Source organism: Durio zibethinus, chromosome 11 (genome assembly GCF_047325235.1).
Source record: "Durio zibethinus cultivar Kanyao isolate XHJ-2024 chromosome 11, ASM4732523v1, whole genome shotgun sequence".
NCBI classification, from domain to species: domain Eukaryota; kingdom Viridiplantae; phylum Streptophyta; class Magnoliopsida; order Malvales; family Malvaceae; genus Durio; species Durio zibethinus.
In genome coordinates this window covers 4,903,914-4,930,913 of record NC_143172.1, presented here as the reverse complement: position 1 = coordinate 4,930,913, position 27,000 = coordinate 4,903,914, and the positions used below count along the sequence as shown (strand labels likewise).

Below are 27,000 nucleotides of genomic sequence, written 5' to 3'. Positions count from 1 at the left end.
GCTTTCTTCTGGATCTCATTATATTCCTGTTATAAGTTTAAATATGAAGGGATGGTATGAATTCATACAAGACTTGGAACTAAACATTTTGGTAAAATGATTGTCAAAATTCGGTAGCTTTATTAATGTAAAGGCAAAAAGATCGGCATTTTGCAACTGGAAAAGGGTCAGCAACATTGCTAATATCTGCTCAATTATTTTGGATAAAGGAATATGTAGCATCTATTGTGACTCCTAATGTATGGCTTTTTCTTGTATCTGACATTTGTTGCACTTTTACTTTTGCTGCTTGAATGCATTGTGATTTATTGCTCCAATAGATGGGGCTAGAAACTATATTTCTTGTATTCTTTGCTTGGAATGATATTCCTAATCTTAGTTAAGATAAGAGTAGACAGTAGAGCAGCTGCAAACTTTTTCTTGGTTCAAAATTATAAAAGTTGATGCTTTCCGGTGAATTAGTTGGGATAAGCCGGTAATCAGATACCTCCGGTGACGCTTGAATCAGTTGCAAATAGAATGGGGCAAGAACCTGTTCTGTTTATTGCTGTTGCCTGGAGCAATGTTTTAATCCTTGTCATTTAGTTGCTATCAAGGAAAATTTTTGGTTTTTATGACCAAGAGTTTAATTAGATGTCCTGAATACACCGGCCACTATGGAGTGCTCATAAGGTGAACACTTGTGCATACCCCAAAAAATGCCTTCGATTCTGTTTGCAGATAAATATCTAGTGGAGATGATTCAGTTGCCTGTTTCATTTTGGTAACTTAAGAAATGAACTCTGAACAGGTTTCTCCTTTATGTGGTGGATCTTCTGAAGGCTTTCCGGCACTTGGTGGGCAATGCAGAGATTATTTATTTTTCATTGAAAATGCACATGTTTGCCGTAGGTGGTTTCTCAACATCCGTTTTAATCGGTCAAAATGAATAAGGAAACACTAATCAGCTTTTGATTTCACATGTTTCTGGTTTGATGACTGTATTTTCATGTAAAGTGCACGTGGGCCGTAGCTTTGCATTTAGGACTTGAAAACTTCTGACTGATTGTAAGGGAGAAATGATTGCCGATGTTATAATTTTGTGTTGTGTGTATATGCTACATGTCATTGAAAGGCTTAGCACCAAGGTCACGTCTTTGTAGCAAATACTCATTGAGGTGGTAAAATGTGAAGTCACAATGTAAATTGTTCTTATATATATATATATATATATATATATGTGTTCTCCTATTTGTCATCTTAACTTTTGACTTTTTTTCGTTGCTATATTCCATGGACTTGTTGGGATCAAATAGATTGATTATACGCTTTCCTCTTTTATGTCGATGGAGCCCGAACTTGTTGCCTTACAGCGGACCCCGATTAAAAGCACGAACCTGGTTGGGCCGTTGGAACCGATTGAGATTGATTCGGCTCCTCGTCATTTGTCGTGAGAACCTCAATGATCAAATCCTCATTTGTCCGAGGATAATAGACTGATTTGATTCTACCCTTCTTTGTTAGTCCTGAGAACCTCAATGATCAAACCTCATTCGTCTTAAGGATCTTAATAGATTGATTCTACCCTTTTTACTCCGTCGTGGGAACTTCGTTGATAAAACATAGCAAGACTTGTTGCTGACTTACCCCCGAGTGGAAACGCCCCAAACCATCGGAAAAGAAAAGGAAAAAGGGAAGAAAGAAGCGAAGAAAGAAAATCATTTTCACCAGGTCTATCCTGGTGGGGAGTCATCTATGGTTAAGACTAGGGAAGCTGCAAGTGCAATTGCTAGATACAATGCCTCCAGCTCAATTCCTGAAGGTGTTTTACAGAAGGTAAATGAAACAATTTGGACCATAGCAGGATGTCTCTGATAAAGATTAAAGTTTTGTTTAATTTCAGAGCATCCTTACTGAATTTTCAATTTTTTGACATCTTATGTCTAGGTTCTTGATAAACGTATTATCATTCTCATGAATAAGATATGTAAGGCAGGGGAACACTGGAAAAGCACGGTAGTATAGGCGAAAATCTCCTTTTTATCAAGCAAATTTAATATTAAGAACAAGCTATCAGTTTAAAAAGAGGAAATCAAGTGTGTATTCTGATTTAATTTTACGTAAACACTTATAATATTTTAGTTATGCTGCTGCACATACTCCTCAAGGCCAAAAAACAAAGAAGAAAAAGAAGATATTACACAAAATGTAATATAAGATTAAAAAAAATATATAAGATAAATCAAGTGTTACGGAAAACCTCCATTCTCAAGGACTGGCGGAGTTCTAGTTACTGTTGCAGAAGGCATTTTGCTGCTACCAACCCATATGCTATCAAAAATCACACCTTCATCAGCTTGTCTTTCCATTGCTTGAATCCTTTTTGTCTTCAAAAGTCTAACAAATACCAAGCCAAAATAACCTGTCAAAACCAGCCCAGCAAATCCAAGCACAGCCCCTATTACCCATGGATACCATGGCCTCTGCTTCCTCTCCAATCGAACAACAACAGAGAAATGGCCCTGATCTGAAGTGTAACATACATTGGGCAAGACCATGTCACTGAAGTGAACTGTCCCATTAGTGTTGAAAGCTGCACATCTTGCTGCAGCTGAGTTCATCCCATCAGGGTATTTCAGGTTTGAAAAATGAATTAATATAGGCTTCCCCATTGTATCAAGGCTGACAATTCTTAAACTTTTTGCTTTATAATTTGAGGCGTCAAAAACCATGAAACCAACAACAGAAGAGATCATTGAGTAACCTGAAACATTGTAGTAATGAGAAGACCAGTTGCCGAGGTTCTGATACACTATTGCCAGCCTTCTGACATGAGGAACTGGAACGGTCCTGGATGGGAAGTGAAAGCTGCTCAGATTAGCCCCCTTTTTCCACAATGTCCGGCTTCGGATGCGTGCGATAGAAACTTCCACACCTGACAGATTAGCAGGAAGACTAGCTTTGTATAAAGCTCCAGTTTGAGGCCTGTGTCGAACCAGTGCTCTGAAAGCAAAATCTTGAAGAAATGTATCCAGGGAATCATTGGAAAAGTTGTCTAAGCCGTGAACAGATGAAGAGAAATGCAAGCTAAAAACCAACCAGAGGAGTGTCAAACTCATTGTTGGGTTTTCTGGTAAGAGCGCACAATGTCTAAAGGCCTTATCTGATCTGTTAAACATGAACTGATAGTAATTGGATTACAAGAAGTGCAGGAAGATTCTGAAGAAGTTTATGCTAATACAGTAATACTATTCAAGAAAATAGTTTTTAATGAATTGTTGAATGATGATGCTTTTCTACAAAGTGATTAAGCATGCTTTTCAGAGGGATCCAAAAGGGAAAGGACTAGTAAGTTATTTGGTTCTTCTATCAAAAGTTTGTGCACCTTTAACCCTAACCATTTATCAATCCAGAGCATCGGGCACGTTTAATTTTGAAATATTGACTTAATTGAGGTGGGTTTGGGTGTTAGTTGACGTTGGGTCTCCATATCAAAAGCTAGCTTAAGAAGTCTGGTTTTTCCTCACACTTGTAAGTGATCACTAATCTCTTTCGCAACCGATGTGAGATAAGTTAAATAATTTCTCTCTTCTCATATTGGATCGTGAGGAAAAGCTTCTATATCTGGGTCGTGAAGAATGTTGACAGCCAGACTCTAATAATAAAATTAGATGATTTTGAATCATTTCAAAATCACCAACAGCTAGCTCAAAAATTGAAACTTTTCCTTGCACATGTTAAATGACCACCAACTCCTTCCACAATTAGTGTAAAATCCTCAACGCTGGGAGCTACAAGCAATTCAAGTCCCCACTAATCATTAAAGTCAATTTGGTGTTGAAGGAAGAGACAGAGAGATAGGGTCTTAGCCTCTTAGGCTTAGTCCGTTCATTGTGGGGAACAAAATTAGTATTATTGCTAAAAGCATGCGCTGATAGCTCTCCTCCCTGATCTTAGCATGTCACATGACAGATTGAGCACTTTGATTGATTTATAAGAAACATGGTTTGATTGTCATTAATCAGTCATAACCATGCCAATGAAACGAAGGCCAAATCAATAAATTAGTTGTGGAGCCTAGTCCAACTTTGTTGTTGAGCAGGCCGAACATGAACAGGTTTGAAGTTGAAAGGAAAAAAGATAGCAATTTGAGGAGGAAAAATAGTTTACCTCATGATGATTGTTGGTACAACATTGTTATCGTGTTTCTTTTTTCCCGACCATCAGCAAAATTCTCGATGAGATGCTAAAAAATTAGTTGCTAAATTAGCACCTTTATCTTAGAAATGTTTGCCTTTCCTCTCGCTATTCCTGACAGCTAAAAGGTGCATTACTCACTGCATCTGTAAATGAAAACGGTCGACAAAGCATTTTCTTTTGAGGATCTGAAGGATGTTCCAAGTCTTCCTGAAAGCTTTGCTTCCAATTCAAAATGCTATTTTTTATTTTTTCAGTTAACATCTTGTTCTTTAATTCGTTAGCCGGCCCACGCTCGAATCCAAAAGCCAAATAGTTTTTGCATATAAGCACATACCAAAATGCATGAAGTGAAATTATTCAAAATTTTCCAATGATTCAAAAGGAATTTACACAGGATAAAAGGCAGAAGTATGGGAATCAGTAAGACTGATCCAGCGATCTAGGACTATATAATACTCTTAAAACCTAGCTCTCAGAAACTCATTGTCTAATAGTGAGTTCAGCCCTGAGATGAAGTATACCGTTTATGAAGTAAATGCTATCATCGGCCATGAATGCTGTCCAGGGTATACCAAACAGGTTACGATAGCCAACTGCCTTTCCTCCTGTGAAAGTGTAATTCCCTTTATACTTACTTACATAGTCCTCAGTTGGCCTTGACCTTGCTGCAAACTCATAGTCAACAGCAAATTTAACAGATCCCTTCTCTTGCATTCCCAAAAATAGCCCAAAGCAGTGGAATGAGCTTTGCTGGTCCATGTTGCAATGAGCAGACAAGAAAAATCCTTGCCCACCAAGATGAAATGCCTGTGAATAAACCCTACCAGCAGGAAAAAGATGCACACACTCCTCACGCTTCAGGTCCAGGTACACAACACACTGTTGTCGTGGCAGTTCAAACTCTACAATCTTGACTGGACGGTACTTGTAAGCCCGCTCCACAAAGCGACGATGAGTGGCATTGGCCTCCTCTGATGCAAGGGCCCGCTGTCGGTATGGTGTCTCAGCCTTGAAAAAGAGAGCTTCGAGAACAACCTTGGATGCAAGTTCTGTATCAAAGTCACTGCAGGTTAAAACTTTTTTCAGCTTTCTGGAAGTCATATATGGAAAACGAATTAGGCGACCAAGGCGTGTAGCAAGAACTTCACGTCGTTCCTCAATCTTTGGGTAATGAGTCCGAGCCCACTTCAGCACAAAGTCATAAACAGCATCCTCTGAAGCTACCTGGAGATCATCACTGGAAAATACTGCCTCCATACCAGCAAGAGGCAAGTTGAGTACCTCCTCTTGGAATCTGACAAGAAACCAGTACAAGTTAGTTAATCCATTACCTAGAAATTAACTCAAAATGGACCCAAAAAAAAAAAAAAACATGTTAATGAAATGTTGACAGTAATTTCAAAAAATTTGTCACTTTAGACAGCCAATATATGTATCAAGGTTATTAAATTTTATTCAGCAACCCCATTGTTTCTAAAGAATAGCGTCCACTATTTTGGAGAGAAAAACTTGAAAATAAAACCAAATAAATATCAACAAAAACATGCGGCACATTCATATACAAGTAACAAAAGAAAACAACCCTGTTGTTACAGATAAGAAATTATTCAAAATATAAATATGTATTTAATATTGTACATATTAGCGGCACTCACTTGGTTACATCCTTATATCTCACAGCAAGAAACTGCTTTGCAGCATCTGTCAGTGGCTGAACAGCATCTGCCATTAAAACACTAGAAGGAAGGTCCAAATATAGTAATGCAGATTCACAGGTCATAGGCAGGTTCCGTAACAATCGACTACAATATCTCATGCATGATGCAACCTCGAATTTGTCAGCAGCCATCAACACATCTAGCAAGGCAGTAGGTGTGGTTGTTGACAGGGTGTTGTTATACATAAAATTAAGGAGGTCAAGAAGAGCTGTTTCTTCTGCTCAGGGGAAAAAACAGAAAAGTATTAGGTCATACATACCCAGTCAATAATGAAGTAATGACCTAACAAAGAATATAATGACCTTTAGTTCACGACCAAATGCATAAATGAACCCACAAAAATTCGACCGTTTCCCACATGAAAGCAGTTCACTGGAATTCATAGCAAGAGGGGGAAAACAAAGACAGGAATGACCAAATAATAGGAAAAATATTCCAGAATTTACCAGAGGCATGTATCCTGAGTGTTATATGTCGCTGCTCTGATTCCCTCATTCCATTTGAAAACAACTGCAAAAAGAGGTGCAAACTAGTAATTCAATCATGAGCATGAGAACCAATGATAAAGACAGAAAACAACCAACCAGCATCAACTCACCTTATAAAAAAATGGACTTTTTGCCGCTAAAATAGGAGAACTAATGTGTATGGTCTTGACTCTTAGAACTGTTGAACAATCCATATTCCAAGATGAATCATCCCTAAGAGTAGCGTCATTCCCTAAAAAAGAATCAAATGCGTCTCAAGGCTCATTCCTTCCAATCAAAGAGTAATAATCGATACCAAATAAAAATTTAACTCTAAATCTAGTTATTATCATAAAGGAAAGCATTGGGTAAGTGAGCAAGAGACAAACGTGTCCAAAATTTAAGGCCCGTCTTACTGCTACTTTTCCTATTAACTTTTTGTTTTCAAATACAAAAGCTTATGAAGAATTACAAATTCACTTTAGCAAATAACAAAACCCATAATTTCACTTCTACCCATTTGCTTATTTCCAACCAAATACAACTTCATTTACTCTTTTATTTTGTTTTTTTAGCAACTCATGAAGAAGCATAACATAAATAACAAAAAGCAAGTAGCAAAAGGAACATAGAGACAACAACAAGAAGGAAACTAAGAAGTTTGAGTTGTTAGCAGTGAAGATTAACTAAAAAATAATTCCTTAAAAATGGGGCAAGAATTTCCTTCCATGTAATTAAATAGTTACCAATTTTATTGGAATTCAATCCAATAGAAGGTGACTCTTCAACCATTGCCACGGCCTCCTCATCTTGATTTTCATAGGTTACACCATCCACCGTGTCTGGCATGTTACAATTCAAGATTTGCTCCTCACATCGCACGACGACATCTCCATGACCCCAACCACAAAATCATCAAAACTAAATTATTACATTGTTAAAACTTAAAACAAACACGAGTCAAATAAAATACCAATAATTTTAAAGTAGAAAAAACGAACCAGTTTCTTTCTTGAAATCTTCCCTCCGTCTCTTTCTATTACGGGCCCAATCAGCGATGGAGGAGCAACCGTCACCGTCGGATTTATTCTCGGGCAAATCAGGCATGATCTCGATCCTCAAGACCCGATCGGAGAAATTACTGTCGTTGAAAGCAAAACCGAAGTCCAAGTCAGCGGAACAAGACCCGGAGGCTTTGCCGGGTGAGAAGTCCGAGTCCATAATCGTTCGCTGATCGAAAAGATTAGCGTTCGGCACTCTCATGCCCAAACCCTCCAAACCCTTTAACTACAAACAGAAGACAAATAAGCGTATAATCATAAACAATAATATCAAATTTCAAAGCAAGTGTTTCTTTAGAGAGAGAAGAGAATCGTCAAAGTTTGGAACCTAAAACGAATCGCTGCTTTAGTTCCGAGTTTGGAGTTGTTTGTTCGGTGTTTCTTTACACTTTCTTTTTTACTCCGTTTATTTTTTACTTTCATTATGAAATATACAGTGCCCCTTTTTTTTTACTCCGTTTTTTTTTTTTTTTTTTTTATTGAAAGAAAGAAAATTGGAATAAGCAAATTATTGTACTTACAAAATTCTTTTGGTACATAAAATTAATTGAAGTGATGTATCAACTAATGAAGTTGAGGACTTTTATAATTTTTTAATTATTAATTTACCTTTGAATTTTCTATTGTAATATTTATTTTATTGAAAATATATTACATCTATAAATTTTTTTAAATTCATAACCTTTATACGATAATTTCGATGGTATGTCAGCAAATTTAAATATCAATTTAGTGAAAATAATTATTACCAAACAAATATTTCTTTTGATATAATACTAAATTACTATTACTGGTGGCTATGTATCAATTTCTATTGCCTTTCTCCCTTTACATTTTATCTTTTATTATATTATATATTTTTAGTTTGCTAATTTAGTGTAAAGAACAACTAATAATGGTAAAAATAAAATAAAATATAAATTTACCATTCTATTTTTACGAATGATCAAATTTATCATGCATTCAGACGTGAAAGTGCCTTTTTGGGGCTAGGCTTCCAAGAGGGGATCAATTGAGGACATGGTGAGCTAGGCCGGGGACTTAGCCCAGTCATTGCAAGGGACTATTGAGTATCGACCAGTTACCAGTTGTCTGGAGCAAAAGGCCGAATCTGGCTTTGGCTGCTTTGGGCCAGATGGTCATAGAATAGAAGGATTGGTCCAATACTGTTTACACGTTTAGAATTTGGATGCCCTGTCTCCTCCAAAAGGGGGTCAATGCTTTCAAGCCCTTGAAAGGCATGGCACGCTTTCAGCCCCTGCCAGCTCAAAAACCAAATAAATCGGAAAGGTTTCTTCGTTATGGCTACATTTGAGACAAGGCTACTCAGAGAATGGAAGAAAATAGTTGAAATCATTTATTTGCATTTGAGAGGGTAACACAAGCAATGACAGTTCTAATCAAAAGCAAGACCAAAAAACAATGTCCGAACAACAAATATTTCTACAATGCTTTCTCATTACATGGAATTTTTTGTAGGATGAATGAAACATTCTCACAGGAATAAAAGAAAGAAAAACTTCTCAGACCATTCCAAACAAGAAATCGATGGTTTTGAGCAGGAAGCCATCCTTGTCCGGTCACCTCAAAATCACATCTTTCTATTCCATCTGGTTGGAATTATAGTTAGTTATTATTCTTGCCCTATATCACACACGTACTGCCTAAGAGATAGCGACGGGTTACGTATCCGTTTATGATATTTATAATCGTTCCTGTATTTGTATTTTTCTGATAATATTTTCTCCAAATCTGATGAATAATAGGTAACTTAAAGTTTATTCCATTATAATTTTAAAAAATCATACTTTTTCTGGCTTAAAATGTTTGTTAGATATTGATTTTTGTGATATTTTTAAAAAAATTTTGATTTTAATGTATTTAATATTTAATTTTAAATTTTTTATAAAAATAAATTTTGATGATATTTAATATTAAAAGTAAAAAATCATAAATATAATTTTAAAATATAAAAAATAAGAATTTTAGATATTCAAAAAATACAATAAAACACAATTTTGGGACATCTCAAAAATAAAAGGTAGACAAAAAAAATAGGATAAAGGGACTATATCATAAATTTACATTAAATAATCTAATAAAATACAAAAAAAAATTCATTTGATAAAATAGTAGGTAAAATATTTTTATTAATTATATATTATTTTAATTATAAAAATAAAAAAATAAAAAAATATAGATTTTTTTTATATATATTGAATATAAGATGATCGACGGAACAAGTGTTACTTCACTCATCCTTATCTCTTAATCTAATAATATCTAATCTGATTACCTTAGTCAGGTATAAAATATTTTTTATATTCATACTCATTTGAGACAAAAAAAAATGAATAATTTATTAAATATGAATAAAATTGATATCTTTATATTTATTTATAATTATATATATATACATATAATATCACAAAAGTATTTAGAAGTATATGCTTAAAAAAATACTTTTAATCAGAATATATATAACTAATCCAATTATTAAAATTTTGATTCTAATTAATCTGATTAAGAGCAAAAGCCAAGAATTAAAAGGTGATTATGTTCTTTATTCTTCCTCTATCTTCAAAGTAGAAGGCCATTGTACATTGAACACTCTCAATTAACTGCTAAATGATGATCATCATAAACCCCTCATCTTTTCGTTTGTGATTCCTTCCATTATTAAATAAATAAGTACAATTTTTTTCTATTAATTATTTAATATAAAAATTATAAAATATTTAATTTAAAATTTAAACTTATTAAATATCATTTATTAAAATTAACTATATAAATCAATTAACTAATTTTCCAATTAATCCCAACTAGTTAACAGCAGCTGAACAGTCCAAAAAGCCATAAATTCCGTCTCCTTTGCTTCAAATTCCATGGCAATAAGAAAATACCATACCAACTATATTAACGAAATCGTTCAACTTGTTTATATTTTGGAAAATCCTTGCTTTACATTGCCGGCTCCGGCACGAAGAATTATTTCAGATGCTTGATAATACTAAAAATAAACCTTTTAAATCTTGAAAAAGCTTAAGCTTAAGGATCATTAGATTAAATGCCCCCATAAAAAATATATAGGCTACACGTTACTCTCTCTTTTTTAAGTCATATCAGATCATCAATCAAGGATTCTTTTGAGAAGCATCTGCAACAAATAAATAAAATTACTCATTACCGTACCAGTCCAACATGTTCACGTTTGTGTTTGGTTTTGGATCATGACTGAACATTTTCAATGGAAGAAAAAGGGTCTGGATTTTCACTTCCCAAAGAAGTAGAACATCAATATCCCTATCTGTTTTTCTGATATAAAAAGCTGACGTCATTATCACAGCTACTGTAAAATTCTCCTACTAAAATCCATTGTATTTCCGACTTTAACTTATGCTTAATGCAAATCGTATTGATTCTGGTTCTGGTACACTCGTGGGTTCATGGTTTCACTATGCAAAAAGTAAAGCAGTACCTTTAAGTTTGTCACAAACCAAATTGGTACGTGATGCTAAATTATACGACCAAGTTGGATTCGAATAATGTTTTTGCTTTACAGGGTGTAACTATTTACCAAACACCCAATCATGACCTTTGTTTTCAGATGCATGTTAATCCCTAGGAGAGATTTTGAACATTTGATCAATGGTAGAATTTCTTTACGTCTGGAATCCAAATTTAGTACACAAAAAAATTTTTAAGAGATTCCATACAAGAATTATAATTTATAAACGTTGGAGTAATTTTTTTTTCATGAAAATCCATTACAAAATGTATTCCCAAATAGATGAATTATTTTTGACATGGTAAAAAGTTTTGTAGCACCAAAAAATTGAATGAAAGGAAAATACATGAGGAACTGGTTTGTCATTTTCAATCTGCAGTAAAAACTAAAGAGAGTGGGAGCAAACTGGAAAATAATTTTTTGTTTCATTGCCCCCATTTCCTAAAACATTAAGGCTGAAAGTTAGAACTGTACCTGAAGAGAGACAAGTGACTGAAAACACAACCACAGACTTAACTTGAAAGCATGTATCAAGGAGTTGCAGGAGATAGAATAATGGATGTATGGATGCAAAGGAAAATAGATGCAGGATGTGGGCAAAACCCCATTATGACAACCAAATAGATATACATAAAAAAATTTATTTTTCTTAAAAGAAAATCCTTGATAAAGAAAAAAAATGTAGAGATAACAAATGGGGAAAAATTGAAGGAAGAAAAGAAACAGGTGTTTGGAGCAGGAAGAAAGTCATTGTTCATGGGACAACCCCATTTGTCCATTAAAGCATGAAATTAATGCTCTGTGCTCGGCTCATGTTTGCATTGGTACTTGTCTCCCTTCTGCTTACATTTGCCTGCTAAAATATCTGATCTTTCTTCTGTCTCTCGCCCGTTTATGAAGGGAGGTGCCTCTCCCTTTCCATCCCCTCCCCTTCCATTTACATTTATTAATCATTTATATATGTTCTTAATTCCTTGTTAAAACATAAATCTTCGCTCGTATCAACTCTTTAATCTCAATCTCATCTTTTTTGTTAACCTTTTCGAATACATGGGAAATGCTTGCCAATAGGCAAGAAGATTTTTTTCGTTCCCTCGCTTGACAATTCAGATATTCCATGTTCCTTTTGTCTTTTTATTTTGGATAATTGGAATCCTCTTAAATTTAAAAGTTGAAACCATTTTCCCCATTTACACAGTTCCCCTGTAGTCTGTGTCTGGGTTTCCTTTTAGTAGTGTTAATGAAAATTGAGCTGAGAGAAATGGGAAAGCCCATATATCAGATAAGAAACAATATTTGAGGTGAAGATTAAATTAGCCGTACTGAAACTGTTATCAAATGGATGTTCCACAACAAGTGGTAGTGCATATGTCGGTGTGACTGCAGAGGCTGATCATCATCCAGAAAAGCTTTTTTGCTTATGGCATTTGTAATTATTCCCCCTGCGTCAGCATTCAGCAATGAGAGTACAATTTCTAATTTGCAATTTTTTAAATAATTTTAAGACTTAAATTTTCAATCAATTTTTCATTAGTAATATGATGGATTTTGAATTCTATTTTTTGAAAAATTGCTATTATTTTTATAAGATCACTAATTATTTTCCATTTCTAGGCACGAAAAAAAAAAAAAAGCTAGGGTTTGGGGATGGACAGATGGGAGAAAAAGTGGTGATTGTACAAATGGAAATGAATGGGAAGAAGAAAATGAGGAAATTAGGAAGGAGGGGGTAATAGGGTTTAGGGAAGGGTAGAAAAAGAGGGTACCATCTGTAGTCAGCCTTTTTATGTTGACAAGACAGTGATTTTCAGGATGTGATTGATGTGATCAATCCCAACAAATTCATTTCCATTACTATTAATTAATTATTAATATCCTTGTTTCATCATTCTCCTATTGGCCCCTTTTTTTTCTCCCACCCTTCATTGTCTGTTGCCAAAATTCCACACCTCCCTCCCCACGTTAATTTCTCTTTCTGTTTTTTTAACGAGGAAAAAAAAGACCAAAAACATGTAAGAATTAAAATAATAATTTTTTTCTAAATAATAATTTTTTTTACTTAACTAATTTTTATATTTTATTTTATATTCAAATTAATATTTATACTTTAATTTATATTTAAATAAATTTTTAATTTATACTTAAATAAATAATTAACATAAATCAATATATCACTTGAAATTAAAATTTATTTTGTTATAAATTAAAAATTAAAAAATTATTTAAATATAATAAAAGTATAAAATTTATTTAAATAAAATGATAAAAGTTAAAAGTTTTTAAATATTTTAATTATTAATGCTATGTTTGTATAAAAATTAGTAAAAAAAAAGAAATAAAAGTAAAGTAAAAAAAGAGAAAAGTTTATTAAAAAAAATTATATGTGTATCATTTATTTGAATAACTATAATTAATATAAGAAAAAAAAATAAAAAAATCTTAATAACCATTGTTCGGTTAAATAATAATAAAAAAAAGTAAATAATATATTATATTATTTTTTATTATAATATTTGATAATCTTTATTTTTATTATAACATCTACATGTTTATTTTAACATATTTCATATTTTCAACTTTCCTTTATTTATTCATAAAAATAATCATCAATTAAATTTATAAATTTTTAAAAAATAAAAAAATGGAGATAATAAATTTATTAGTAGATGATGTTTTATATTATCAATTTAACTGCGAAATTTAAAATCATACACTTTTAATTTAAAAAAATAATAAAGATATAATAATTAGTTTATATTTTAAAAATTGTATTCTTTTTCTTTTCTTTTCTTTTCCTCCAATATGGGATAATTAAAAAAATGAAAAAAGCTTAGGGAAACCAAGCGAAATTAAGCATAACTTCATTTTCTTTATTTTATTTATATCATCATATACAAACAATTAAAAAGTTCCCCATTTCCTTTTGTTTCCATTCCATTCTTTTGCATTCTCCTCTCTTACTTTTAATCCAAACATGCTATAAATAAAAGCATTAAAATAATCAATAGTACATTTGTGCAATTTACTTGTTAGAAGCAATATTTAAAAAATTAGATTTGAAATTGAACGGATAAAAGCATTATCCCCTTTCAATTAATTCAACTGACATCTAATCTAAAGAAAAGTTTAAATTTAAATGTTGATTTTAGTATTTAATAAGTATTAAATATAATAAATATTTAACAAAAATATGCATTGATTCAACGACATGATTTTTAATATAAAAAAAAATTAAGTCCAAATCTTATTTTTACATAAATTATTTAAATAATCAAAGAATAATACTAAAAACCAATTCAAATAATCAACTATCTAATTTAATTATTTTAATCAAAGATTTGACCTATTCAAATAATTTTTAATTTAATATATTATCAGAACAAACATTCGATTCTTAATTTAATTGATTTAATCATATCTAATTTGTTTAATAGTGGTTAAAAGTATTATTAAATTTTCATCTCCTTGACCATATAATCTTTTTGGTACAATAATTAATCATAAAATGTCATTTCATCACATTTTTTTTCTAGGTAGTCATCATAAACATAGCATATGTTAGGTTGTTATTACAACACTACTTAATCATCATGTAGTTGCCTCAATTATATATAAGAGGGAATATTGGAAATTATTGCTAAGTGTAGACAAATCCCATGGGGACACATTCATTAGTTGTTACATCTCAAGTCGTGATTCCATATAAAATTATAGAAACCATAAATTATTGAAAGAAAACATGAGTCCAAATACATACATGCCAATAATTCTCAATCTCAAAATTCTAAAAGTATGATAGGATGGTTTGGGCATACACTTCCACTTGCAAAATTATTTTCACTTTTGTTAAAAATATGATAAATGAATTATTCTCTTTTTTTTTTTTACTTTCACACATATTAAAAAAATTTAACTCTTATCAATTTAATATTATAAATTGAAAATTTATTTTTACAATATTGATATACAATAAATTTTATTGTGAAAAATAAAAAATAAAAAAATAGGATATTAAAAATAAGAGCATATGGTGTTTAAAAATAAATTAAAATTGTTTTGAAACATTAAAAAAAAAAAAAAAAGAGTCCGTGGTTTTCAAGGAAATTACGGAAACGCTTCCACTCATTTAAGTGATTTATCATTCATTGTCATAACCGGTTGACTGTTTTAGATGGTTACTTGGTTAATTAAGAGAATTTTCATAGGTAAATTACGTACATTAGTGTAGGAGTTATAAATTTTTTTATTTTTTAATTAAAATTAAATATATAATATTTTATTTAATTATTTTGATTTAAGGGTTAATATTTATACTTAATATTTATATTAGTATAAATAGATCTTCATTCTCTCTTTCTATATATAAGGATCATATTTAAATAAATCTTCAAAGCTTACTTAAAAATAAAAATAAGTCATAATTTTTAGTTTATAAAACTAAAATTATAAAATTTTTATTTAGATATTAAACTTATATATTAATTTGTTTGATTCGTAGTTTAATTTAATTGTTTTTAAAAAACAATATCAAAAAAATTTGAAATTTAAATTTTAATACATACAAATTTCTTTATCTTACTATTTTTTTTATATAAGAAAACTAAATTATCTATTTATTTGTTTATGGATAAGTCTCGAAGCCAAATTATATAACAAAAATATAAAAATAAAATTGATTATAATTTATGGCAATAAAATAAAAATTAAAACAAAATTACTAGGTCGTATTCAAAAATTTTTTAAATTATATTTTGAATTTTATATATTTAAAGTGACAGAAGAATATTTAAAGGTTTTCTTGTAAAAGTAATTAAAAAAATTAAATAATTGAAATGATAGTTAAAAAGAAAATAATTTTAATACATATTGGAAACTATTAAATGTTGTGTTCGTTTTTAAAAAATTAAATGTTGTTTTGAAGGATAAGAATTTTTTTAAGTTACTATTATAATTAAATTATAATAATTGAATATAATTAATAAATTATGACACAATTAAACAACCAAACTCATAAATAATGAGATTTGAACTTATAATCTTAAAATTATAAGATGCCATCTTTATGATTAAACCCATATTTCATTAGCATGCTATAATTTTTTTATCCATTAATGAATATATTTTGCTTCATGGTGTTGATATTTTGCACTGTGAAAAAATTTTGTGTTGAAAAAAAGTATTACACACTACTTTTCACAATAAAAATATATAAACTAAAACTATTGCAAATTTTTTTGTTTGGTAGGCGAAAATTTATTAAACCAATAAATGGGATGCACAAAAATCTGATAAAAAGGAAAGCACAAGCAAATAAGTTGCAAACCAAGCAATTAGCCGATGAGCTCTATTAAACCTTCGCTTTACGAGAGCATCTGACATATGACTGGAATTTCTACAGGTGTGAACGAAAGACCTTCCTCGGAGATTTTTTATTTTTTTAACTTGACAATTTCCTAATGTTACACAATTTTTTTTTTTTTTACTATTATTCAATTCCTTGGGGTGAATTAAAGTATTAAAGCTTTTATAATTATGATTCTTTAAGAGATAAATAAGACATTTCACGGCAAAGGAACTTCGTGTTGGAAAATGTGTAAGGTTTTGGTAAAAATAAAAAGGTAAAATTATCTATGTTGAACAAATACGATGGGAAAATTAAATAAATGTTAAAAGTATGGAATGATTGAAATTTAAAATTTAATTTTAATTTATTAATATAATAATTTTTAAAAAGTGAAATTTAATAAATTTGAAGTTAAAATTTTATGACTTTTAACATTTTTTTAGATTAAATTTTTTTTTAGAAAAAAATAAATAACACGATTGGATGAAAATATACGAGTATGTACATATAAGATTCTTTACATGTAGTAGACCAAAAAAGGGCCAAAATTTATTAAGCGTTCCAGGTTGCATGATTTAGGGCTAAATCATGTCAACGTCTCATCTTGGATCCTGCGATTATCTGATCTTTACCCTTTTTTTCAACTTCAGTTCTTGTTCTTTCGTTTCATATAAACAAAGTCTTTGTCATGACCCCTGCCTGTAAGATTTTAGCCCCGACAAGAAGCTGTTTTTCTTTTTTAGGCTCCTCAAGAAAATCCAATATTCCAATTCAAGGCATGTTAACTTGTTTTCCTCAAGTAAATTTGAATTTAAACTTTCATAGAATTTGATGAGTCCATTAGCAAACTCTTAATTTTTGGTGTTTGAATTAATCTAACACACCATTTCTATCATTTCATTATTAATTTTGAAAGGGCAAAGGAACTTTCTTGGATAAACTAAGATTAATTTTGAGATAAGTATAATGACAATGACAACTATAGCAAAAGAATCACTTTGTTCAATTCTAAAGGTTTAAACCTACCATGTCAAATTCAATCAAATTAAGTTTATATGGTATTTGAAAGTGAATTTTACAAAATGTAAAAAAATGAATTTTCTAATCTCAAAATACTGAAATTATTTCACAAAGTAAGTTATTTTACTTTTAAAAGAGTTCTTTTTTTTATATATTAATAGTGTTTTTTTTTTATTTCATAAATGAGATTAACTATTAAATGGTTGCTATATGTCTAATATTTTAATTTCTTTTTTATTTTTTACTATAACCTAAAGATTTCTCATCCTTTTAATCTTGAACTTTGATAATTTATCTTTAGAAAATACTTGAATTGAGTAGTTACATAATTAGTGTATATGGGTATTTCAAAATAGGGTATTGTATTTAATTATTTTTTTTGAATACAAAATAAAAATTAAATTAATGACTTATATGATTGAAGTTAAGTGGGCTAAATTTGAGGTTCATATATTGATAAATTCTTTCAAAAAGTAATGCTTATAATTATTTTTTGGGAAGTTATTTATACCCTAAATATTTTTTTAACACCCATTTTTCTTACGCAACATTCAAAACTAAAAAAATGTTGGGGTGTGAAAATTTTTTTTGAGATATAATTAGAAACACCCTTATTTTTTTGGTCATAAAGCTTTATTTAAGAAAAAGAATTCAGGCCATTCCAAACACATGCTGTACTTTAAAGCTGTTTTTGATCATATTAATTTCTGTTGTCAAGCCAAAGCTGGTTAAATTTTTTTCAGACAACAACCTGAAAATGCGGTTGAATGTGTTGAAGAGAGAAAAGGGGCTTTCATCATTTGTCGAAATAAAACAAACAAAGTACATGCGATCAAATATCTGCTCGATGACTTTCCTCCTAGTCCAACAATAATAAAATAATCTATTATCGGTTTCAACTTTGATTTACAGTAATTAAACAAATCATGCTTTTCTTGACTAAGGGCTTTCTTCATGTGCACGGGGCATGATATTATGGATTCAGTCTGTACTTTCAATTTCGATTTCAGACAAAGCTGAAACTCTGCTAACCGGCTGTTTTGGTTCATGTTCTGTTGCAAGGCATGTGCTAAAAGAGATTAATGTAAATTCAACTTGTTTTTTGCAAGTTAAGATGTGTATTAGTATTTGCTAATGCTTACTAATTCCACGCATTAAAAATATGCTAATTGGGGGGGGGAGGGGTTTTGGATAAACTTATTGCATATCCGAGGGAGTTGAAAAAGGCTAGTGATTGAAAAATAGGTTTTGTAACTTTTCAAGAACAAAATAATGCCCTGCACAATCGGAAAACCCTAGCTACTATTGTAGGTTTTCCAGGAATCTTTTAGGGTTTCTTTTTCTTTAAGAACAAAAAAAATTGAAAAATCCCTGCAGTGTAGACTTGTGGTGTATCTACCTACAACTTTTGTTTTTGTCAAATTGAAGGTGCTGGTCATGGACTAACGGATACGAATATGCACCCTCTATGACAACTGAAAAGTCCCTTCTTTCAGTTTCAATCTGAGATGTGAAAATTAAGATGAATGAATCTTTGGTTAATTGGCTTTTGCTTATGTTAATTGGCAGCAAAAACAGTGGCCTCTACTACTAATTTCCAGCTTCCACAGATTAATTAAACATAGAAATTAAAATAAAAACATTGCTTTCAACTCCATGCATGAATATCAATGAAGTTAATCATACATACTTACATGTAGAAATCTGTATGAAAATGACACAAATGTATGTGTTCATGAACAGGAGTTGTATAAATACAGCAAATTCTAGATACCAAATTGGTAATAAAATAAAAATAGTTATAACACTAATAAAGAATGTATGGCATGAAGCAAAGCCAGGGAAGTGATGGGCCCTTCATAAATCACAATGCAAAGACATTGGTGAGAGCCTAGGAGAGTGTTCTACAAAGGAAAAAAAAATAAAGAAAAATGAAAAAAAAAGAATATGAATAAGTCTCTCCTTTTATTTTGTTTATATTATAGTATATGGTATATACATTATTTAAAACAAATTATACTTCTTGTTTGAGCAATGCCCTTTCTTTTTAGCTTATATAAAGCCATATCCTTCCACCTACAACTCCATAAGATCCTCTGGGCTAGCTGAGTTTGCTAGAAAAAAAAAGGGAAAGCTCTCCTCTCTTTCTCTTCTTCAAGTCTGGAGTCTCCATACGCTCAGTCTGACTCTCCTTTGCAAGATCTTCCCTTTTGAACAGTCGCTTTCTGTACCTCCCTTGCACCTCTCTGTCTTTCCCGTCCAAGTTGTAGGAGCTGTTTCCACTTCCATTCGCCCTTGCCCAATGATCCATTTGGACCTGTTACAGTGAAGAAATTTATCTGCCCAACTGCTTCCGAATTTTTAAAGTGCTAGCTGACTTTTTTTTTTGTGGGGGTGGGGGGGGGGGGGGGGGGGAGGGTGGGCTGTTTAGGGTTACATGGAACATGGGCCATTGGCACCATAGATCTCTGTACCAAAAATTCTGCAATTTAAGTGTTATTATTAGTTTATATTTTGTTGTGTCTGATTCTTTGAAGTTGGTATTTTATTGATGATCTAATAGGTAAGAGAGAGCTTCCTTCAGTCCACTCATGGGTGGCGATGGGATCTAATTAGCTGCCGACTCATTCATCCAAATACTGTGTTAGAAAGGATCAGCAAAAAGATACCCAGTAAATGAGTGAATGATGCGGGAGACAAATTAAATCCTAAACTTCCTGTGCTTGGACTGAAGGGAGCTCCCTCTGCTGTTATTTTATCCACTTATAATTACTCTTTTTTTTAAAAAAAATTTCCTTAGATCTTTTGTCATGTTCATATAACAATTTACGAAAGTACTTTGCTAAGGTTTTTCATTAGCTTTATGATGACAACCGATGCTTTTATATGTGTGTAAAACAATTCAAAGTGTCTTAATGTTGAGGTAATGTTGGAATATTGATCATTGTTATTAACTTATTCGTTTGTTCTTCATGGACAGTTTTCTAGATGATCTCAACTTCTTAATGGCGGTGGGTTCTCGTAATGGTTTGGCAGCTAAGAAAGGAAGCTTTATTTTGCTCTAAAGAATTATGCAGCAGTTTCCTGACTAAGGTTGAGGTTTGTTTTCTTAAAAAGCTGTATTTTTTACCTGAAAATAAAATCCTTTTGAGGGGTAACTATAAAACTAATATTATCAAAGTTGAGCCAATTAGCCAACAAGAAATGTTTCTTCGTTCTTCAAATTGTAATTGCAGGGCCTAATTAACTGTTGGTTTTGCATCTTGAATGAGCAGCTCGAGAACCCTTGAGGCCAGAAGTTTTAGGGTTTATTGTGAAGTAGCAGTTGCAGTTTCTTGTTAAAAGCTCCCTATAAAGGCAACGCATGGTAGGAGAAGCTCGCAAATCTCACGCTCTACGACAAAAACCTTCTTGGGTCTTGCTCTTTTACTGCAACAAGTTCCTAGACATGTCTCCCCAGTTCATGCGCAATTACCTAAATATCCTTGCAGTCGGTTTTAGAGTGTTGGACCAAGATCTGCAGAAATGAAAAACACCGGTCTTTGTTTGAAGCTGCTTTTGGTGGTTTATTTTCCTATGTATTCCATTCCATATGATGTTCTCCCAAGGAAGGATTGTCCTGCTTGCAAAACACTTGTCCTTGTTTTAAGCCGTCTTTGGTTTATTTTCTTATGTATTCCATTCCATATGTTCTCCGAGGAAGGATTGCCCTGCTTGTTTTCTCCTCTAGTCTAAAATGTACTATGTATCAGATGGGCAAAAAAATAGGAGTTATGTATCAAATGTGTTTTGAGTGTCGACATGGATGATGCTTGGGTGGATGTAGAGGGTAAATTCTGGTGGAGTTGGGCGCATCCGCTTCCATTGTTGATCTCCGATGTCGCATATACACTCTACAGTTTTAATCCTAAAACATTAATAAGAAAAAAATAATTCTAATTAATTGCAGTTGCAAACATGACTTTGAGAAAGTATAATGAATATATAAAGCATATACATCTAGCAGGAACTGTCACTGTATGTATTGTATGGGAAGTTGCGGCAGTTTTCATATTGTCAACCATCCACGGTATAAATTTTCATGAGCCTATGCAATTTTTTTAAGTGTGTAATAGAAGACGGTTGTACAAGTGTAGCAGAGTAGAACTCTAATATGTAAAACAACAGTGAATCAACCAATTACTATTAAACAAGCTTCTATAAGAACATCTGATAAAGGCTATTTGGGTTTTTGATTAGCTTTTTATGCAGTTGATGCATGGATTTAAAGGATAATGGCTGCTCACATTTGTAAATTATTGCAATCACAGCCAGATGGCATACCATGGTATAATGTTGAAGTGATTGTAAGCAACTTGAAAGTAAAGAGAGCATTGAATTTGGTATCTAAAACTCTGGATAGCCAATGTGAGAAACATATTTTTTGTTTACCATCGTTTTAACAAATACTACTACTTTCCTAGTACGATATATTCGATCATATAGAAAACGAAAACTTTTGGAAAAGGAAAGAAATGACGACCAGCTATCATTCCCGAAGCAAATGGTACGAAGCAAGTATCTCTTTTTAAGCTGACTTTCCATGAAACCCTATTTTAACACGAAAAAGAAAGAGACATTGGTATATAAATAGGTGAAGTGGGGTTTAGTTCTATTCATTGCTATTGGGTTCTTTCCACTTAGTGCTTCCCTCCCAAGACACCAGTGAATGCCAAGTGCCGCACTCTGTCGCTTATGGCTCTTCCTTTTCCCAAACGAATCTCTGAAGAGAAGTGAAAAAACAATTCCCCTCTCCCCCCAACCATAGATGTTTGATCCATCTTTTACTTCCCTCCATCATTTATATTACTCTCTTCTTTTCCTTTTTACCTCTCTAAGCTTGCGAACGCTATGCTAAATATGGATACAAGCTTTTTTACCCGAGTCCCTGTCCACTTTTGAAGAATCCAACGGCTATTTCTCATGCCATGATTGATCATTGCACCATCTTTAACAAACACAAGTGCCATAGTTTTTTTGTCATTATTGTCTCATAATTATAATCTGATGGAATGAGAATTTTCCACGTGCCGATCCTCTAGTGGTCCCCCGAGGTTGATTCTAAAACTGAAAAAAAAAAAAAAAAGGATGCTCAAAGTTGGGATTTTGGTGATAAGGAGGTGTTTTGTATTTTAGCCAGTAAGATCCAACCATTGTAAAATTTTGATCTCTCCTTTATTCTTTGGGGCCCGGATGTTCCAACCCATTTGGAAAAAGGTTCAGTGTTGATGAACTGGATTAGTTTCTTAATCAAATCCCCTTGTCCAACATCAACTTTTTCAGGGATATGTTGAAAAATTGACTCTCGTTTATTTTGCACATGCATTACTTTGATTGATATGTAATTTGGGTGGTCTGATAAGGAGCTACTCAGAAAAGAAGCAGAGAAAACGGAAGTGAATATATATATATATATATATATATATATTTATAGTACTATCTAATTTGTGCTGGCGTACAGGCATGATTTTACAATCACAAGATTTAGGTTTGGACCTTTAGGACTACTGAGGAGATGAAAAGGATTACACTATAACAGATCAACACCCTTTTTTCATTAGAAACATTCATCATCTGAAACTCAACCATTTAAAGTTTTTTTTTTTCCTTCTTTTTCTTGCTGCTTCTTTGCATTACGTGTAACCAACATGATTTCAGGGTTACTAAAGTCTTCAAGCCAGATGGCCCTTGATCATCCTCGAATTCTAAGGTCATTTGAGTTAGCATCTTTGAGAGATATGTACCATCCTTTAACCTATGCCATAGAATAATATTTGCATATGCGAATAATCTGTATAATCAGTTCCTGCAATTTTCCGTATATGCACTTCAAAATTAATTTTGTACTTGAACCAAATCAAATTTTTGCACATGATTCTACTCAAGGAATTTTCTGAATAAAGATGTTTCTTTCACCTTGCAGGTGCAAGCTTATATGGCAATGGAGAAGCCTAATATGAATCTGCGACAGGGTTGTTTTAATTTTTTGAATGGTCTTCCAAGAATTAATTTCAATTGTTACGATTTAGAACTATTAGGTTCGAGTTTGACACTCAATACTAATTTTTTTTTTGGTACATAAATTTCTCTTTCTAAATATTGTCGTATATATTAAAGCTTCAAGAAGTTTTAAACCATTTTCATATTGACATAGGACTAGGGAGTTTTACCAATTCCCTTTTCTCATTTTAAAAAAAAAAAAGGGTACGACATTTCCAAGTGGACTGCTCTCTGAGATGCATTAGACGTGACAACATTCAAACAGGCATTCACCTTGGTGCACATTAGAAATTCAAACATGAATTGATGGAGAAAAAGAATTAAAAAAGATTCAATTTGAAGTTTTTAATTTCATGTACTACGTGTACGTAATAACTGGTGCAGTGGTCCAGACACTTGATATTTGCAAACTACAACTTCCATAAGAATAATGTGCCTTGCCTGAAGAGCCAGCCCCCAAGGCCCACACCATTTCTCATTTCACAGCACGGCCATGCTTTTCTGATGTGTATGCACTCCTTCCAAGTTCCAATCAATCAAAACCGAACGAGCCAGATTAAATCTTGGATGTTATTCAAACGCAACTAGCATCTGCCCACCAATGAGGGCAGCTAAAAAAGAAAAAGGTCCAATAATGTCATTTTCAAGGTTTATGTCCTTGTAAAGTGTAACCGGAACAATGGAGCATAACCATATTCTGCCTAGGAAAAAGGATAAGATGCACTATTGTTGTAAATGACTTAAGCCGCAGGGTTTGGGAACTCGAGCATGGAAGGGAAAATGATGGAGATGTTTGAAGTTGGGCCTTGTGAAGATGACTACCAGCTGGGTTTTCTGATATGTCAAAGGTTCGGTAATCAAATAAGAAGCAGGTTGGCTGGAGACCTCATTCTTCAAACCAGCTCCTGCCTTTTGCACGAACACCACAGGCACAACCACTAATCAAAGCACTCTCAGAAACTAACCCGAAGAGTTTCCGAAGATATTCGGCTGAACTTTGAGGGACTGCAGAAGGAAGCGGCGTGCCTGTTCTTGATGTAGTGCGCACAGACTGTTAATTTCATCATATATCTCCATTGAATCAGTCACCTTCTAGTCTTTCATGTGCAGATAATACTTATCAACTTCAGAAAGGAGATACTTCCATTCATTTCAAATACAGTAATGAATTCAAATGCTGATACTAGAGACGACTGTTCTGATGTACAATAAATAAATAAATAGTCAATAAATGTACCATGTTTATACTGGGTTTGCAACTATTTGATTAAGGGGAAACTGTCAAATGGGTTATCCTTTGTATCTTTATACATATGCAGGAGAGCTTCCAAGCTGTGCTTTTGGATTTAACAGTTATGGACTGGTAAAATCTCTTTCATGCATCATAAATCTGTGCTGGGCTATCGTACACTAAAAAGTGTTAGGAAAAACACGAGTCCAGAATATAAACCTGACCAGTTCAAATCTGTGGCCATATCGAAATATTAAGATGATTGAAGAAAGGAAGCAACAATGATTGTTTGTAACCCCCCAAAGAAAAGGACTAACTTGATTTTCACTTCACAATTACTAGATATCTTTTAAAGGAGTATATTTTAAATGAAAACTAATATTTTCTTCAGACATACCTTAGGCATTCACACTGAATTCAGTGCCCCCAACTGAAGATGGGATTCTACCAGCTGGCATTGGAAGGAATTTCGTCTCTAGAGACCTTCTCGAAGCAACTAGCATTGGAGATGCATTAGCTGTAAGACCCTCAAGTGTTCGCTTCTTGTATCTAATGAAATTTAAGATCAGCTTGATAATTTAAGGTATTGATAGCCGGATTAACCTCAGAGAATACATTCATCAGAAGTTTCTGCGGGCACAGTTACAATTTAATGGATATACAGAAGCATATGATTTGAATGTTGAAACTGCATCAAGATCCCAAGTTTCAGCTCATGATGATGGAGCAGCACCATTTTCTGTGCGAACATGTATCTCCACCTTCATGTTCACCAAGCAAAAAATAGATCGAAGAGAAGGAATCTGCCACAGGGCAAGATACCTCACAACCACCATTGTTGCGAGCCAAGGATGACATTCTGCAGAATAGAGCTAATAAGACCCTTTTATTCCTAGACCTATATGTAGTTGCTGCGCTAAATCTCAAAATTCTTAGTTGTCCAAGTTGACTTCCAAGGAATAGCAGTGCAAAAGCTTCTACATGACAAACTCAGATGCATTATCACATTTTTATCATTTAGCACTGAACTCTAAATCTATTTTGTAACTTAATTCCATTACATTAAAACTGAAACCAATGTTTGCAATAAAGGTACATGATGAAAACTCAATAAGCAGACAAAAAAGAGAAGCTGTTCTACCACAAGGATCAAAAACCCATTTCCTGTCTCTCCTAGGAGATACAGAAGAGAGAAAGTAACCCATCTACATGACAGGTATAAATTGAAGGACAGAAATGTAGAGCTGCTTCTCTTCAATGGTAACGAACTTACCCCTATTGGTATTATTTTCAGGTCCAACTCTTTATACACTATGCCCGGCTGTCATTGATTTGGATGAAAAAACACTTACAATAATTGAAGGAAATCCAAAGAAGGGTAAAGTTTCTCATGTCTTCTCTACATCTTCAAAAGACTTAAACCATGATTTGGCCAACTGTGCTGAAGGGACTTGTCTCTAGAGCATTTTTATGCTGGTTCATAGAGGCCTATCATGTGACCATCAATGCATCGCAAGGCGGCAACCTGATAATAATGAACAAATTATGGATGGCACCTTCAGTTCACTATCAAGCTAAGCATAAGAATAACTAGGTGAGGGATGAAGAAATAATGGAGGCAATACCTTGCCATGGATTTCATATTTGATGGGACCATCTAGTTCAGCTCCTAATGCCATTAATTTTGTTACTGTACTGTTAATGTCATTGACCGTGAATGATAAAAGTGAAGAGTAACCATTATAAATCACATTATCACTGTAAAAAAAAAAAACTGGATCAGAATTATCTATTCCTGTCTTTCTCTCTTTATTTTTCATGGATAATTGTATATTCATAAGGCTAAGCAAATCTGGGACTACCCACAATCTTATTTATTTTGGGTATTTCTCACTAAGGTTCAAAATCATCAAGAAAATTATCAAAGCTTCCATGTCAGGATAAGGGAAAAAAATGTAAGAGTAGTACCAGGGAGACTGCATGAGAGCAAGCTTGAGAGGACCAGACTGAAGCTCGGCCCATCGAAGCGTGCAGATGCTGACGGAGAAGTCAAGCCCTTGTGAATAGAACCTTGCCGCCTTGGGAACGTCCTTGTGGAGTTGGAGTAACCACCTAAACGACGCCGCCATCTCTCTCCTCCTTCCTTTCACTTCCTCAATTCTCTGCGCTATCGCCAGCAACTTCGGCTTGCCTTGGCTAACGTTTTTGTAATCAATTTACAGCCCAGCCCAAAACATCGAATTGGTTTTCTGTTTTGAGATTCAGGCCAGCCCAGACCTCACAGAACAAAAAGGAAAATATCCTGTTTGGTACAAAGGAAAATAGGAGGGAAAGAAAAACAAATCCTGGAACTCTATTCTCTTATGATTTGGTTTAGGGGAAAAAACGAAGTATAGTTCTAAAGTTTTCCAAAACGTCGAATTCCATTTTGGG

General features: G+C 32.8%; 3 protein-coding genes across 6 annotated transcripts; all 3 read right to left on the bottom strand.

The window, feature by feature from the left end:
• Nucleotides 1-2,098: 2,098 nt before the first annotated feature.
• LOC111289765 (uncharacterized) lies at nucleotides 2,099-4,289 on the bottom strand. Of its 2 annotated transcripts, none has more exons than XM_022881068.2 (2): nucleotides 4,150-4,289; nucleotides 2,099-3,147 (listed from the first exon to the last, which is right to left on the bottom strand). In XM_022881068.2, exons 1-2 carry the CDS (start codon nucleotides 4,152-4,154, stop codon nucleotides 2,229-2,231), a joined length of 924 nt encoding a protein of 307 aa, XP_022736803.2. In that variant the 5' UTR covers nucleotides 4,155-4,289; the 3' UTR covers nucleotides 2,099-2,228. The 2 variants fall into 2 exon arrangements, with proteins under 2 accessions (XP_022736803.2, XP_089623934.1); XM_089767808.1 differs by having other exon boundaries at nucleotides 2,099-3,161; nucleotides 4,150-4,283.
• A 221-nt stretch (nucleotides 4,290-4,510) lies between these two features.
• LOC111289763 (BTB/POZ domain-containing protein POB1-like) lies at nucleotides 4,511-7,791 on the bottom strand. 3 transcript variants are annotated; one of them, XM_022881064.2, is made up of 7 exons: nucleotides 7,754-7,791; nucleotides 7,366-7,651; nucleotides 7,111-7,254; nucleotides 6,496-6,617; nucleotides 6,344-6,407; nucleotides 5,835-6,114; nucleotides 4,511-5,473 (listed from the first exon to the last, which is right to left on the bottom strand). In XM_022881064.2, exons 2-7 carry the CDS (start codon nucleotides 7,625-7,627, stop codon nucleotides 4,660-4,662), a joined length of 1,686 nt encoding a protein of 561 aa, XP_022736799.1. In that variant the 5' UTR covers nucleotides 7,628-7,651; nucleotides 7,754-7,791; the 3' UTR covers nucleotides 4,511-4,659. The 3 variants fall into 3 exon arrangements, with proteins under 3 accessions (XP_022736799.1, XP_089623933.1, XP_022736801.1); XM_089767807.1 differs by having other exon boundaries at nucleotides 7,366-7,791; XM_022881066.2 differs by lacking the exon at nucleotides 7,754-7,791 and having other exon boundaries at nucleotides 7,111-7,285; nucleotides 7,366-7,499.
• Nucleotides 7,792-23,656: 15,865 nt separating this feature from the next.
• On the bottom strand, nucleotides 23,657-26,978 carry LOC111290376 (uncharacterized). Its single transcript, XM_022881661.2, has 3 exons — nucleotides 26,536-26,978; nucleotides 26,193-26,325; nucleotides 23,657-26,092 (listed from the first exon to the last, which is right to left on the bottom strand). Exons 1-3 carry the CDS (start codon nucleotides 26,694-26,696, stop codon nucleotides 26,036-26,038), a joined length of 351 nt encoding a protein of 116 aa, XP_022737396.1. The 5' UTR covers nucleotides 26,697-26,978; the 3' UTR covers nucleotides 23,657-26,035.
• Between the last annotated feature and the right edge of the window lie 22 nt (nucleotides 26,979-27,000).